The sequence below is a fragment of the Megascapheus bottae genome, chromosome 15 (assembly GCF_031878675.1).
Source record: "Megascapheus bottae isolate mThoBot1 chromosome 15, mThoBot2.hap1, whole genome shotgun sequence".
Taxonomy (NCBI): Eukaryota; Metazoa; Chordata; class Mammalia; order Rodentia; family Geomyidae; genus Megascapheus; species Megascapheus bottae.
Genome location: NC_143523.1, coordinates 45,390,526 through 45,406,590, shown reverse-complemented (window position 1 = coordinate 45,406,590; position 16,065 = coordinate 45,390,526). Strand labels below are relative to the sequence as shown.

At 40.1% G+C, this 16,065-nt stretch overlaps 1 protein-coding gene across 2 annotated transcripts in view; it reads left to right on the top strand.

The window, feature by feature from the left end:
- Positions 1 to 6,732, top strand: part of P4ha1 (prolyl 4-hydroxylase subunit alpha 1) — a 69,920-nt gene extending 63,188 nt beyond the window's left edge. For both annotated transcript variants that reach the window (XM_090346545.1, XM_090346544.1), the window contains 3 exons: positions 1,731 to 1,799; positions 2,446 to 2,542; positions 5,850 to 6,732. In XM_090346545.1, coding sequence (XP_090202671.1) covers positions 1,731 to 1,799; positions 2,446 to 2,542; positions 5,850 to 5,920 — 237 coding nt within the window. In that variant the 3' untranslated portion in view covers positions 5,921 to 6,732. The remainder of the gene's footprint in view (positions 1 to 1,730; positions 1,800 to 2,445; positions 2,543 to 5,849) is intronic.
- Positions 6,733 to 16,065: the final 9,333 nt, after the last annotated feature.

Genomic DNA, 16,065 nt, shown 5'->3' with positions numbered 1-16,065 from the left:
GTTAAGAGTCTTACGGACTTTTTAATGCCAGTCTGGCTTTGAACCTGGATCTTCAGATCACAGCCTCCTGAGTAGCTAGGATTACAGGTGTGAGCCACTGCATCTGGCCTGAGTTACATTTCTAAGACTACTAGGAGGAAATAAATAGTATAAATTTAGTCTGTGAAAAGCTGATATGCTTTCTAGGAACGAGTACTCATTGAGTTTACAAGTTTATTCTACTTTTAAGCATAAATCTGTACATATTCCACTTACCAAATAGACAGCTGTTTCAACTTACATTTCTTATTAGAGAAATCTTTTCACTGGGCAGCTGTAGTCACGCCTGTAATCCTAGTCCGTGAGACTCTTATCTCCAGTTAACTACTAGAAAACTGGAAGTGGCTCTGTGGCTCCAGGGGTAGGGCAGTAACCTTGAGCTGAAGAGCTCAGGGACAGCACCCAGGCCCAGAGTTCAAGTGCCATGACCAACAACAAAAAAAAAATTACATCTTTTCATGTATGTAAAAGCCTCTAGTAATTTCTTTTGCTCCTTCATAAATACTGTAATTTGGTCTACTATCCACATGTTAGGTTTGACTGAACATCTTTTTTGTGTTTCTAGAGGCTCAGAATTTTAATTTGTTTAGCATTTATTTCTCCCATTTCTAAATACTATTCCCAGATGACTGGGACACAGACATACATAGTATCTGTGATTTTTTTTTTTCATGTTTTGGTGGTAGGTCATGGGGCTTTATCTCTGCCTGGGCGCTGTCCCTGAGATCTTCAGCTCAAGCCCTGCTCTTAAGCCAAGACTCATTTCCTGTTTTTAGGGGTTAATCAGAGATAAGAATCTTAGGTCCTTTCTGCCTGGCTTTAAACCTTGATCCTCCTATCTCAGTCTCCAGAGTAGCTATGATCACAGGCATGAGCCAGTGTGGTTATTTGTGCTATTCTTTTTTTTTTTTTTGCCAGTCCTGGGCTTGAGCTCAGGGCCTGAGCACTGTCCTTGGACTTTTCTCAAGGCTAGAGCTCTACCTCTTGAGCCTCAGCACCACTTCCAGCTTTTTGCTATGTATGTGGAGTACCAAGGAATTGAACCCGGGTCTTTGTGCATGCTAGGCAAGCACTTTAACCACTAGGCCAAACTCCCGGCCCCTTGTGCTATTCTTATGTAAAGCAGTCCTATAACTTTAAAGTAGCTTTGAGGTTAGTTTTCTCATTAGTTCTTTATTAAGTATATTCTAATTTTTGTTGAAATACCCTCATTCAATATTTTTACTTTGATTTTAAGCTATGGTAAGATTATATATCTCAGGTTCTTAGTGTCACTTGTTTTCTTCTGTTAAAATCTTTAAAGTCTTCACCGATGTTTCTCTTATTTTGGTGTATATGCTTTTTCAGTTTAGAAAATTGTGTAGCATGAGAAATACAGCTGACTTTTTTTTTTTTCAGTCCTGGGGCTTGAACGCAGGGCTAGTGCTGCACCACTTCTGGTTTTTGTATATAGTACCAAGGATTAGAACCCAGGGATTCATGCATGCACAGTAGGCAAGCACTCTACCACTAGGCCATGCTCTTGGCCTATTTCTCTTGTTTACACTTAAATATTATGCACTAAAGTTCAGCAAGAACACAACTAAAAAAAATCCTTGACTCTATGGAGGTTACATTCTACTACTGCAATCAATTACCTCTGTTTTGTTTTTTTCCTACCAATTCTGATAATATCCTTTTGTCTCTTATAGATGAGTGATGTATCTGCAGGAGGAGCTACTGTTTTTCCTGAAGTAGGAGCTAGTGTTTGGCCAAAAAAAGTAAGCTGAGTTTTGGTGAGGCATTTTATATTTTTTCCCCATGAAGAGTTGCATATGGGTGTCTTAACTACCGAATTGACATTTTAAAAGATAACACATTTCTAGGCACATATTCCCCATGTAAGATTTTTGGGTGCAATTTTTTGGGTTTTGTGAGGCACAATTTATGAGTATATAGAGGCTAGGTACAATCTGAGTTTAGTATTTAAAGTCCTCATTTCTAAAATTGATTTTTTCCATATATTTTTTATTGTAATTAATAGAAGGGTTACATTATATTCACCAGATAGAAGGTGTATGACTTTTCTTTTTCGTTTGGTAATGGGGCTTGAACTCAGGGCCTGGGCACTGTCCTTGAGCTCTTCTGCTCAAGATTAATGTTCTACCACTTTGATCCATAACAGCATAACAGCACTTCCTATTTTCTGGTGGTTAGAGATAAGTTTCATGGAATTTCATGCCTGGGCTGGCTCTGAACTGTGATCCTCACATCTCAGCCTCTTGAATAGCTAAATTAATCTTGTTAATCAGTTGGCTCTATATTGTTTTGAAAGACTCAGAATTAAAGCTAAATATGATAGTCAGCTGGGGAAAGTTTAAGGACTGTAACGAGTGATTACCTAGCATTTTGAATTTTTCTTCGTAGGGAACCGCTGTTTTTTGGTACAATCTCTTTGCCAGTGGAGAAGGAGATTATAGTACACGGCATGCAGCCTGTCCGGTGCTAGTTGGAAACAAATGGGGTAAATATTTCCCGTTATCTATAACAGTTTCAAAGTGAGAAGGATTCTGATAACACTTGCTGTCTAATAGGAAAATACAAAAAAAGTCCCTTCATTTACATTCTTCAGATCAGCCATTTTCATGAGATTTTACATTGACAGAGGAGCCCGTAATACTCCTAAGTTACAGGTATATTCTGTTGTAGTCTCAGTCACAAACAGACTATAAAAGTATAATGCAGTACATGCCAATATGAAATAGCAAAGGTGACATCCATCTTTAGAGCTTCATTTTGTCCCTTAAAAGACAATTTCCAAGCCTTTTGGTGAAATGCCACTTTGGCCTGCTATTAAAACTTAGAGGCCCTCCTCAGGTTTAGACAGGTAGAGTTGCCCACATTCACAAATGAACTATGTCAGATGTTCAGTAGCGCTTCCTAGTTACCAATATGAGAGCAAGATTTAAATGTCTTACTCAGTGCACGTAACATTTGAAAACCACAATAGAGAATTGCTCTAGCTCCATTTGGTCAGAAATCAGTAACAAGCAGACAGTCACTGGAACTGAAAAAATTTGCACACCCAAAGACAGGAAATCACAGAGACCCATCCTTTGTTGGATAGTGCAGCTGTTCTACAAAGCAACCTGCAGCTGCCTGAGGCTTGAAGAAAGCCAGACACAGATCACTCCCACATCGCCAAAGGAAACCACCCAGAGCTCCCATGGTCCCATCACTCAGCCTGGTGGTGGCCCAGCAACCCGTGAGCTCCAGTGCATAGATGGACAGCCCACAACCAGTTCTAGGACCAGTGGTGCCCTGACGGGGACCCCACCTCCCGTGGGAGACCAGCACTGCTGGTGACCCACAGATCCGGACCCCTCCCTCTTGTCCCAAGAAGGAACACCACATTTGAAGAGGACCAGGGCTCTTCCCCATCCTCCATCAGCTGCTGGCTTCCTGTGGGAGGCCACGGGAGCTTACTGGACTGGTGCTAGGACCCTGTGTCCCCCACAGCTCTGGCTATCAGGAGAGTGAGCAACCAGAGTGAGCTGCCAGCTGCCTGGGCTCCAGGAAGCACAGACCCTTCAAGTGCTTGCACACTAGTGCATATCAGCCCGTCAAGAGCTGCTGGCCTGTCTGGAACCCCAAAAAGTGTGCATACACGGGCAGCCGATGGAGCACAGAAGACACGGCGGGCCAAGCACTGGCCACTTGTGGGGATAGGAAAACCCAGGGCCAAGGCGTGCACCACATGGGTGCCCAGCCCTTCCCCAGAGGCCCCAGTTTACCTCTCCAGCCTCTGCTGCACACTCAACCGAACCCTTTTCCATTCTCCTGGGGCTGAGTGTGCACAGGTGCCACCCAGCGTGGGACCTACTCACTGAACCAGCCAAGCGAAGGCTGTCACCTGTTGGGTACCCACAGGACAAGCTCAGACCATGGTCCTGATAATCCATGAACCCAAATGTGTAAATCACAATGAAGATTACAAGATGCATAGACTATCAAGACAACAAACCTAATGAGCAATCCAGTAAAGAACTCCAGTGAGAGTGAAGAAGAAATGGAGGACCAAAGACCCATTCAAGAAATGAATAAAAGGGGAGATATAAAGCAATTTTTATTTTTGCTAGTCCTAGGACTTGAACACAGGATCTGGGCACTGTCCCTGAACTTTCTCAAAACTAGAGCTCTACCACTTGAGCCATAGCACCACTTCCATTTTCTTCTGTGTACATGATACTGAGGAATCGAATCTAGGGCTTTGTGCATGCTAGGTGAGCACCCTACCACTAGGCCAAACTCCTGGCCCCAAAGAAGCACTTGTAGACACATCATAGTAAAAACAGTAGACTTAAATAGCAAGGAACTGAATTTAAAAGCTGCAAAATCAAAGAACACTATTACAATGGAAAGAAAATCAGAATCATTGTAGATCTCTCCCCGGAAGCTATCATTTAATTTGTCATGAAAGGTTCTAGTTTCTCGGTCAAAGGTAAAGGAATTCATGAACATTAAATCAGGACTGCAAAGGGAGGAATACAATCTGAAGAAAATTTATGTGGTTTTGATTGTTTTCTGATATTCAACGGAGCCAATCAAAATTAAAACCAAAAACTTAACATTGGAAAAAACACAGCCTTTTCAACTATTGATACTGGGAAAACTGGGCAACCACATGCAGAAAAAAAAAGTAGATCCCTGCTTGTCCCCATGCACTAACATCAAGTCAAAATGGATTACATCAAACTGAAAACTCTGAAACTACTGCAGACAGTAGAGACACTAGAATTTACAGGCACAAGCAAGAACGTCCTGAATAGAGTCACGGGGGCACAACAGATTGGAGAGAGTTGACAATTAGGACATAAAAAGTGTCTGTACAGCTGAAAATGTAGCTACTAAACTAGAAAGACAGCAAACCAATTTGGAAAAGATCTTTACCAGCAATACATCAGACAAAGGCCTAATATCAAATATTTAAAAGAATCTCAAGAAACTAACCCTTCCCAAGCCTAAAAACTGAATCACTAAATGTGCAAGGGAGCTCGATGGCAAACACATGAGGAAATGTTCATTATCCCTGGCTGTAACTGCAAATCAAAACAACCCCAAGATACCATCTTATCCAATATTCTGAATTCACACCACAACAAATGCTTGGAAGGAATGCTTCATAGAGTGTAGGTCATAGGATTTGAACTCTGGGCCTGGACGGTGTCCCTGAGTTCTTCAGCTCCAGGCTGGAGCCGCAGCCCCATTTCTGGTTTTCTAGTGGTTAATTGGAGAGAATCTCAGATTTTAGTGCCTGGGCTGGCTTTGAATTGCATTCCTCAGATCTCAGCCTCCTGAGTAGCTAGGATTACAGGCTTGAGCCACTGTTCCCAGCAAGAAATTTTTTTTTTATTCTCTTTTTCATGCTGGGCCTGAGCACTGTCCCTAACCTTTGTTCCTCAAAACTAGTACTCTACCTTGTGCTCTCTCATCTGAGCCACACTCCACTTTCCAGCTTTTTGGTTGCTTTAATTGAATAGTTTTACAGACTTTCCTGTTCAGACTGGTTCAAACCTTGATCCTCAGATCTGTCTCCCAAGTATCTGGGATTACAAGTGTGTGCCACTTGTACCCAGCTGGCGTTCATCTTTAATATGTCCATTTTGGAAAACTTATTCTTTATGTACCTGAAACTTAATTTCATATGCGACCTTATATTGAGTACTAGAAATTTTTTTAAATGCATAGCTTCTCACATACTTAGGTGTAAATCTATAAATATGCACACACCTATAAAATGAGAATCGATGTATTTTTCTTTCATCTTACAGTATCCAACAAATGGCTCCATGAACGTGGACAAGAATTTCGAAGACCATGCACCTTGTCAGAATTGGAGTGACACACCGGCTCCTCTCCCTCTTGTACTGAGCGTGTCTGACACAGTTCCTAGTCCTAACGAAACTTCGAGTTTACAATTGACTAACACTCCATGATCGATTCAATCAGGAACCTCATCCCATATTTCCTCTGTGCACAGTTTAACCCCACTCACCCTGTGCTATCACCAGAGATAAGGCAGAGTTAAAAATAAGGTTTTTTTTTTCCCCCAGCAGTGGAGATTGAACCCAAAGCCTCCTACTTGGTAGGCAAGTGCTATACCACTTGAGCTCATGCCCCCCTAGTCCAGGCATGTAATCATGTACTATGTTTTTAAAGAACTTTTGATTGGATAAAAAAATGTATTTGATTGTGGTGTTACAGTGCACGGTAGTGGTGGCGGGCACGTGTGGACTGTGATGGGGAAGCAGGGAGCTGTCTTATAGTGCGTGCCAAGGATTCTGCTAATGTGGACTTCCCTGTTCAAATCTTTTGATCTGCATGAACACTAGTTATCCAGACTGATTTAACAGAAAACCCTGCTTTAACAGCACGCAACCTTTTGAAGAGACTTGTTATTTGGTCCACCTCTCCTTTTTCTTAGTGACTTAAAGTGCCCGTACCTACCTATTCCTACTATAGCAGGTGGTGAGATTGGCCTTCTAATGATTACTGTGCCTTGGGAGACTGGAAAATGTGTAAGGTCCTTTGTAATGATGAGGGAAATGATTTTTTTAAAAATAATCTTTCTTAAAAGCCAAGATGTTTTCTAGAACTTCTGAAATGTGTTATGACAACAATGATGTATTTATGATCTTAAATCTTTTTTTAAAATGTTTGTTTCTTTGTGGCATTTTTTATATTTAAATCTGAATGTACACTAGAGCAATAGCAGATGAATTCTAATTTATATAACTTTAGGGTATAGGTTTGCGCTCACACATCATAATGTTATGCAAGGAAAATTTAGAGTCTAAATATCTGTAAATATCTGAAACTTAATCAAAAATGTTTTTTTTAAAATGCTACATGGTAGCATTCTGTCTTGAGTTAGTATTTATTTACCTTGAGCTGGAGGCGTAAACTTGAGACCTGCACTTGAGACCTCAGTTTGTTCTTCAGTAACACCAGAAAACAAAGGTTATATAGGTCATTACATACATAAAGCTTCCTCCAAGTCAACATTGGAGAAACCTATGAACTTTCCACATTACTCAGGATGAATTATTCACACAGGGGTTCTTTTGCATGTATGCATTTTAAAAATATTTTGGGAAAGTTTTTTCAAAAGCTGTGCTTAAAATGAACTTAAGTTCCTTCCTCAAAACTACTCACAGCTATTTTACCAACGGAATTCAGCATTTCCATCCACTCAGCACTTTGTAACCATAGATGTTTTCTTCTTTTGGTTGGTTGTTCATGGGGCTTGAACTCCTGCCCAGGGCGCTGTCCCTGAGTTCTTCAGCTTAAGGCTAGCACTCTACTATTTGAACCACAGCTCTACTTCTGGTTTTATGGCGGTTAATGGGAGATAAGAGTCTCACATTTGCCTGGGTGGCTTTGAAACGTGACACTCTCAGATCTTGGCCTCCTAAGTAGGTAGGATTACAGGTGAGAGCCACCGTGCCCAGCATTTTTGGCTGTTTTAAAACCCATTTTCTATGTGAATGTAGTTTGCAGTTCAGTATGAGATTGGCACAGGAAGACGAGGAAGAAGGTCATCCTGGACTGCTCGGGGAGCCTATGTTGGAGGAATCAGTCCTTTACCACAACAGTTCAACAGCACACTAGAAGACGAGCTGCACTGCTTCAACATTAGATTTTACATGTGTTCCCCGTAACTACACAGAAAACATAGGATGAATACAAATGGAAACAGGAAATCATAACGTGTATAACAAAAAAAATATTAGGGGCCAGGAGTTTGGCCCAGTGGTAAAGTGCTTGCCCAGCATGCCTGAAGACCAGGATTTGATTCCTTGGTACCACATACACAGGAAACGCTGGAAGTGGTGCTGTGGCTTAAGTGTTAGAGTGCTAGCCTTGAGAAAGAGCAGCGAACAGTGCTCAGGCTGTGAGTTCAAACCGCAGGGCTGGTGCAAAAAAGTGTAAAGGACATTGCTGGTAATAGTAAAAACAAAGAAGCTGTAAAATGGAAATGGAGATCCTTAAGCTCGCTAGAAGATTGGCATAATGGACACAAAAACTCGATTTAACTAGAGCTCTAGCCACAGGAGACAGTAGGGGTCAAGGTTGGAAGTGAAAGGCTGAAATTGCATAGTCAAAGGAGGGTTTTGTAAAAAAAAAAAAAAAAAAGCCAAATAGGAATAATCTTAATGGAGGAGGCCTCAGAATTTCGAAATTTACTCCAAATCTATCCTAGTCAAAATACTGTGGTACCAGCATACAAACATTAAATGACTGGAATACTAGTGAACTGAGAGAAAAACTCTTGTAATTAGAAGAAGTTTTTTTTAATGTACAAAGGACTTAAATAGCCATTTTGAATAGCCATTTCTCTAAAAGTACAAAAATGGCCAAAGACACATGAAAGATAAAATATCACTAATTCTAAAGAAATGCAGTTCTGGTTGATGAGGCCTCAAAATTGCTATTACCAAGAATAAAAAGTAATCCCAGCACTTCAATCCCTTCTCTCAAAAAAGTGCTGGCTAGGATGTGGGAAAACTGGAATCTGTTTTAGAGGAGCAGGAATTGATATTAAATGTTACAACAAATACAGGACATTGTATGAAAGATCATTTAAAACTTTTACCTCCTAATCAAAAGTCAACATCCAGCCTTCTATTTCTGGGCACATACTTGAAAGGAAATGAGGGACTTGAGAGATGTGTGCACCCCAGGTGTGCACCCGTGTGCACAGTAGCCACGTGAGTAACAGTGAGGAAGGGGCGGGGCCTGAGCACTGTTTGATGCTTTTTCTCTTTTGGGTAATGAGAATGGAAGCAGGCAAGTTGAGTGTGAGCAGATGACAATGTGACAGATACAAAAGAACATAATCCCTGCTGAGAAACTGAATTGACACATGCACGACATTGCTGTGGACGTTATGCTAAGTGACATAAGCCAGACTCAGAACAAACACTGTATGTTCCACTTCCAAGTAGTATTTCATCAACTCTCTAGAAAGGAGTGGTTGCAGGGGGCAGAGAAGAGGACTGAGGTTAGTATCGGTGGGTACAGAGTTTCAGTGGGGGAAAATAAATTTTCCAGTGGTGATGGCTGCACAGCAGTGTGAATATGCCATCCAGAAAGTCTAGAGATTTGCATAAAAAGAAATGAAGTCATCACGAAGAGTCTCATGATGGATGCTACCATATGTGTGAAACGTCTGAGACAAGAAGACGTATACAGAAGACAATTAGAGGATGAGAGCAGAGGTGTAAGGTTTCAATTTGGGTAATAAAAATTATTTAAAGCTGAGAATATACTAAAAGCCATATATAAAGTATACATACTTCAGTGAATAATATCTCAGGTGATTTTAAAATGTCAGAACTAATCTACAGTAAAAGCAAGCAGAGGAAGATAAAAACTAGAAACAGAAAATGAACTATACAGAAACTCAAATAACATGTACCTAAACTGGTAAAAGGAACAAAAATTCAAATTCTGTTTGTCAAGTATGAAAAGATGTTACTAAAAATTCTACAGTGGCTGGGAATGTGGCTTAGTGTTAGAGTACTTGCCTACCTAGCATGAACGAAGCCTTGGAGCTGATTCCTTAGTATCACATGAGCAGAAAAAGCCAGAAGTGGTGCGTGCTGGGTCTTAAGTGGTAGAATATTAGCTTTGAGCAAAAATAGCTCAGGGACAGTGCTTAGGCCCTGAGTTCAAGCACCAGGATTGGCAAATAAAGCAACTGTGAGCAAGCATGCCACGTGAGCATGAGGCCTAGAGTTCAAGTCACAGTACTTGCACACATGTACACATGCACAAGTGCACACACAAACACACAGAACAGGAGGCTGGACAATGAGGCCAGTCTGCCCTTCACATTAAGCTCTCAAAAACAAAGACAAGCGCTGACGACAATATAGGATCCCTGTAGTCTCATGCTGCTGGAAAAGATAAAGGTTTTTCAAAGAAAAATGGACGAATTTATAGAATCCACAAACAAAAAGGTGACTGAACTCCAACAAATGTCCAAAGAAAATAAAGCTGCTGAGCTAACCACTCAAATGGAAATCAAGGAGCTAAAGAAATCCATACATGATCTAAAACAAGAGATGCAAGGCATCAAAAATGAGCAATTAGAAGCAAGGGAGATGAAGAATAAAGTAGATAGCTTTGGTAGCAGGTTAGACAATGCAGAAGAGAGAATTTCCGGGATTGAAGATAATTTAGTTGTTATAAAGAAAAGAAAATGAGTCAATTCAAATCTAGGAAATATGAGAGAATGCTTCAGGAGGTCCAAGATACAATTAGGAAGCCTAATTTAAGGCTAATTGGTATTGAGGAGGGCATGGAGAAAGAGGTCAATGGTACTGGAAATATACTTCAGGGAATCATCTCAGAGAACTTCCCAAATGTCCAGAAGGGCAGGCCCATCCAGATACAAGAAGCTTTTAGAACCCCAAACAGACCTGACCAGAAAAGGACATCCCACCGCCACATTATAATCCGAACTGGATCAATAGAGACCAAAGATAGGATCCTAAAAGCAGCTAGGGAGAAGAGAACAATCACGTATAAAGGCAAACCAATCAGAATAACCCCAGATTTCTCAGCAGAGACCATGTAAGCAAGAAGAGATTGGAAGGATATATGTCATGCCCTGAAGTCAAATAACTACCAACCAAGAATACTGTACCCAGCTAAGCTCTCATTCATAACTGAGGGAACAATAAAAACATTCCATTCCAGGGAAAAGCTGCAACATTATATAGCAACGAAACCAATATTACAGAAAATTCTCAAAGATGTTCTGCACATAGAAAACCAACACAAATGTAATACAGAGAAAGATATGGCACCTAAAACTCATAACATCTAAGTACCACAAAAACTATCAAGACACAGGCCCTAATGAAAGCTTGTAAAAATGGCAGGAACTAATAAATATTTCTCAATCCTGACTCTCAATATCAATTGACTTAATTCTCCAATTAAATGACATAGATTATCTAGTTAGATCAAAAAGCAAGAGCCATCGTTCTGCTGTCTTCAAGAGACACATCTTACCCCAAAAAACAAACATTTTTTGAAACTGAGAGGTTGGAATAAACTATCAAGCTAACGGCCCCCATAAACAGGCTGGAGTTGCCATCCTCATATCAGATAACATAGGCTTCAAACTAAAATTAGTGAGAAAAGACAAAGAAGGTTACTACATACTACTAAAGGGATCTTTCCTCCATGAGGACATAACCATCCTAAATATCTATACACCTAATCCCGGAGCTCCGAACTTCATCAAGCAAACTTTACTTTCACTGAAACCATACATAGATCCAAACACAGTGATTGTTGGTGACTTTAACACACCACTCTCACCTATGGACAGATCAACAAGGCAAAAACTCAACAGAGAAACCTTAGAATTGAACAACTATATAGACCAACTAAATCTAACAGACATCTGCAGATTATTCCACCCAGAAACAACACAATATACATTTTTTTTCAGCAGCACATGGAACATTTTCCAAAATAGAGCACATTTTAGGCCATAAAACAAACCTGGACAGATTCAGAAACCCTGAAATTATTCCCTGCACTCTCTCAGACCACAAGGGCATCAAATTGGAACTGAACACCCATCTCCACCAATGAAAACCCTGTAACTCATGGAGATTGAACAATACGTTGTTGAATCACCAATGGGTCATCGAAGAGATCAGAACAGAAATCCAACAGTTTATGAAATTTAACAAAAAACACACAAAATACCAGCTCCTTTGGGACACAGCAAAGGCAGTACTCAGAGGAAAATTTATAGCTCTGAGTGCCTACAATAACAAATTGGAAAAATCGCAAACCAACAATTTGTCACCTTAAGCTCTTGGAAAAAGAGCAACAAACCAACCCTAATCCCACTAGAAGGAAGCAAATTATTAAAATCAAAGCAGAATTAAATGAATTGGAATCCAAAAAAACTATAGAAAGAATCAACAAAACAAGGAGTTGGTTCTTTGAAAGAATTAACAAAATTGACAAACCCTTAGCAAATCTTACCAAAAAAAAGGGAGCATACCGAAATAAAAAAAAATCACAGACGAAAATGGTAATATCATGACAGAAATTACCAAGATCCAGAGTGTCATGAGGGAATACTTCTCAAACCTTTACGCCAACAAATTTGAGAATCTAGAAGAAATGCATTCCTAGCCAATATTAACATACCAACACTGAACCAAGAACTAACCCAACTAAACAGGCCTATTTCAAGCTCTGAAATAGAAATGGCAATTAGAGAACTTCCACCTAAGAAAAGCCCAGGGCCAGATGGATTCACAGCTGAATTCTATAAGGTCTTCAAAGCAGAGCTCACACCAATACTCCTCAAGCTCTTCAACGAAATTGAAAATGAAGGTTCTTTACCAAACTCATTCTATGAAGCGAGTATAACCCTCATCCCCAAACCAGACAGAGATTTATCAAAAAAAAGAGAACTATAGACCTATTTCTTTGATGAACATCAATGCAAAACTTCTCAACAAAATACTGGCCAACCATCTACAACAACTCGTCAAAAAAATTATACACTCTGATCAAACTGGATTCATCACAGGGAGGCAAAGCTGGTTCAACATACGCAAATCAATTAATATAATTCAACACATCAACAGGAGCAAGGACAAAAATCACATTGTCTCAATAGATGCAGAAAAGGCCTTTGACAAGATCCAACACCCCTTTATGTTAAAGGCTCTGAAGAAACTAGGAATCCATGGAACATTCCTCAATATAATAAAGGCTGTGTATGAGAAACCCACTGCTAGTATTACACTTAATGGCAAAAACCTAAAGCCATTCCCTCTAAAATCAGGAATGACACAAAGATGTCCACTCTCTACCCTCCTCTTTAACATAGTATTAGAATTCCTAGCCAGTGCAATAAGGCAAGAAGCAAGCATAAAGGGGATCCAAATAGAGAAAGAGGAAGTAAAACTTTCCCTTTTTGCAGATGACATGATTCTGTATTTAAAGAATCCTATAGACTCTACCCCCAAGCTCCTTGAGCTGATTCAAAACTTTAGAAGGGTAGCAGGGTATAAAATTAACCCTCAAAAATCAACTGCCTTCCTCTACGCCAACAGTGAGAGGAACGAGGCAACGATCAGGAAAGCAACTCCTTTTGCAATAGCCTCAAAGAAAATAAAGTACCTAGGAATTAGCTTAACCAAGAATGTAAAGGACCTTTTTGATGAAAACTTTAAAACCCTGAAAAAGGAAATTAAAGCAGAACTGAGGAAATGGAAAAACCTCCCATGCTCCTGGATTGGAAGAATTAACATTGTGAAAATGACAATCTTGCCAAGGGCTATCTACAAATTCAACGCAATACCCATCAATATCCCAATGTCATTCTTTAAAGAAATAGAACAGGCAATCCAAAATTTCATATGGAATAATAAAAGACCCTGTATAGCAAGAACACTTCTTAGCAGAAAGAACAGCGCAGGAGGAATTTCAATACCAAATTTTAGATTCTATTACAGAGCTATAATTATCAAAACAGCTTGGTACTGGCACAAGAACAGGCCTGAAGACCAATGGAATAGAACTGAGGACCCAGATATTAAACCACCGACCTATGGCCACCTAATCTTTGACAAGGGAGCCAAAAAAATAGAACGGAAGAAAGATAGCCTCTTCTACAAGTGGTGCTGGCAGAACTGGTTAAGCACCTGCAGAAAACTAAAGTTGGATCCTTCTTTGTCACCCTGCACTAGAATTAACTCTAAATGGATCAAAGACCTCGAGGTAAAGCTGACACACTGAAAACTTTACAAGAAGGAATAGGAGATATACTAGGCCTCCTTGGCACAGTTCGAAACTTTCTTAATAAGGACCAAGAATCCACAACAAATCAGAGAAAGTCTGGATAAGTGGGACAGCATTAAACTGCAGAGCTTTTGTATGGCAAAGGACATAGCTAGTAAATTAATTAGGAAGCCTACAGAGTGGGAGAAGATCTTCACCAACCATACAACAGACAAAGGCCTCATATCTAAAATATATAAATATTCCAAAAATTGAATCACTCCAAAACTAATCTCCAAAGTAACAACCATCCCATTAACAGATGGGCCAAAGACTTAAAGAGAGTCTTCTCTGAAGAAGAAACAAAAATGGCCTATAGACACATGAAGAAATGCTCAACATCTCTGGTCATAAAAGAAATGCAAATCAAAACATCTCTAAGATTCCATCTCACTCCAGTTAGAATGGCCAGGATCAAGAATACTAATAACAACAGATGCTGGAGGGGATGTGGCCAGCAGGGATCACTACTACACTGTTGATGGAGTGCAAACTCATTCAACCACTGTGGAAAGCTGTATGGCAGTTCCTCAAAAGACTAAACATAGAGCTCCCCTATGACCCAGCAATTCCACTACTTGGCATTTACCCAACCATCCAGAAACAAGGGCATATTAAATCCACTAGCACAACAATGTTCATTGTGTAACTTCCATCCCCCATATAGTCCCCTGGCATACAATTTCCTGTTTGAGTACAAACTTGGTTACAGTGACAAATGTCTTGACATTTTTATGCCTGACATGTTTTCACTTCTCTTGGGTGACAGAATTAGTACGTGGTAAATTCTTACGAAGTATTAAACTATGTAAACTATCTTCCTAAATTTTTTTCATATATTTTATTGTAATTAATAGAAGGGTTACATTATATTTGCCAGATAGACGGTGCATTAATTCACATACATTGATATTGATTATGACAAATGAGGGAAACCAATGAGCCTAAGTTCCTTTGAGTCTGGCTTACTTCACTTAGTATGATTTTTTCTCTTTCCATTTCCTAACAAATGGGGCGATGTCGTTCTTTCTGACAGCAGCAATGAGTTCCATTGTGTACAAATACCACATCTTGTCGATCCACTCATCAACTGAGGGACATCTAGGTTGGTTCTACATCTTTGCATGGTAAATACACAAGGCACATTTGGGGATATGAAAAGATTCAATGTCCTGGTGATTACTCAGGTGTGGACATTTGTCAAAACACTAATTTATGACTAAAGTAAATGCAGGAGTACTGGGGTTTGAACTCAGTTTTGCATCTGCTAAGCAGGTGGCAGGTGCTCTCTCAATTGCTACATATACCTCCCACTCTTTCTGCCTTAAATTTTTTTTTTTTGGCCATTCCTGGTGCTTGGGCCTTTTTGTGCCCTGGACTAGTGCTCTACCACTTGAGCCACAAGCTTCTTCCAGCTTATTCTGAGCAGTTTATTGGAAGTAAGAATTTTCAGGGACTTTCTTCCCTGCTGGCTTCCCACGGTAATCCTCAGATCTCAGCAAACTGAGTATCTAGGATTATAGGTATGAGCCATAGCTCTGGGTGGCTTTATTTTTGAGATAGGGTCTTGATTGTTTTTTCCTGCTAATCCAACCTGGACCATCATCCTCTTATTCTTCCTGCCCTAACTTGAGATAAAAGGATTCTAGTAAGATAGAGTCTCATGATGTTTGTCCCCCAGCTGGCCTGGAATTTGAGTGCTGTAGCCCTCAAATCTGTTTTCCTAGTAGTGAGGATTCCAGATGTGAGCCATTGACAGCCAGTGTGTGTATATTTTACTCTGAAAAATATGGGCTGGGAATATGGCCTAGTGGTAGAGTGCTTACCTAGCGTGCATGAAGACCCGGGTTCAATTCCTCAGTACCACATACATAGAAAGCCGGAAGTGGTGCCAAGGCTCCAGTGGTAGAGCTCTAGCCTTGAGAAAGTCCAAGGACAGGGCTCAAGCCCTGAGTTCAAACCAAAGGACTGGCAAAAAACAACAGAAATAGTTGGCAAAGTCTTTTTTAAAAATTAACAAATTTAGCCAGGTGCTGGTGGCTCATATCTATAACCTTCTCTAATCAGTAGGTTGAAATATGAGGATCACAGTTTGAAGTCAACTTGAGCAAGGAAGTCTGTGGACTCATTTCCAATTACTCAACAAAAAGCCAGAAG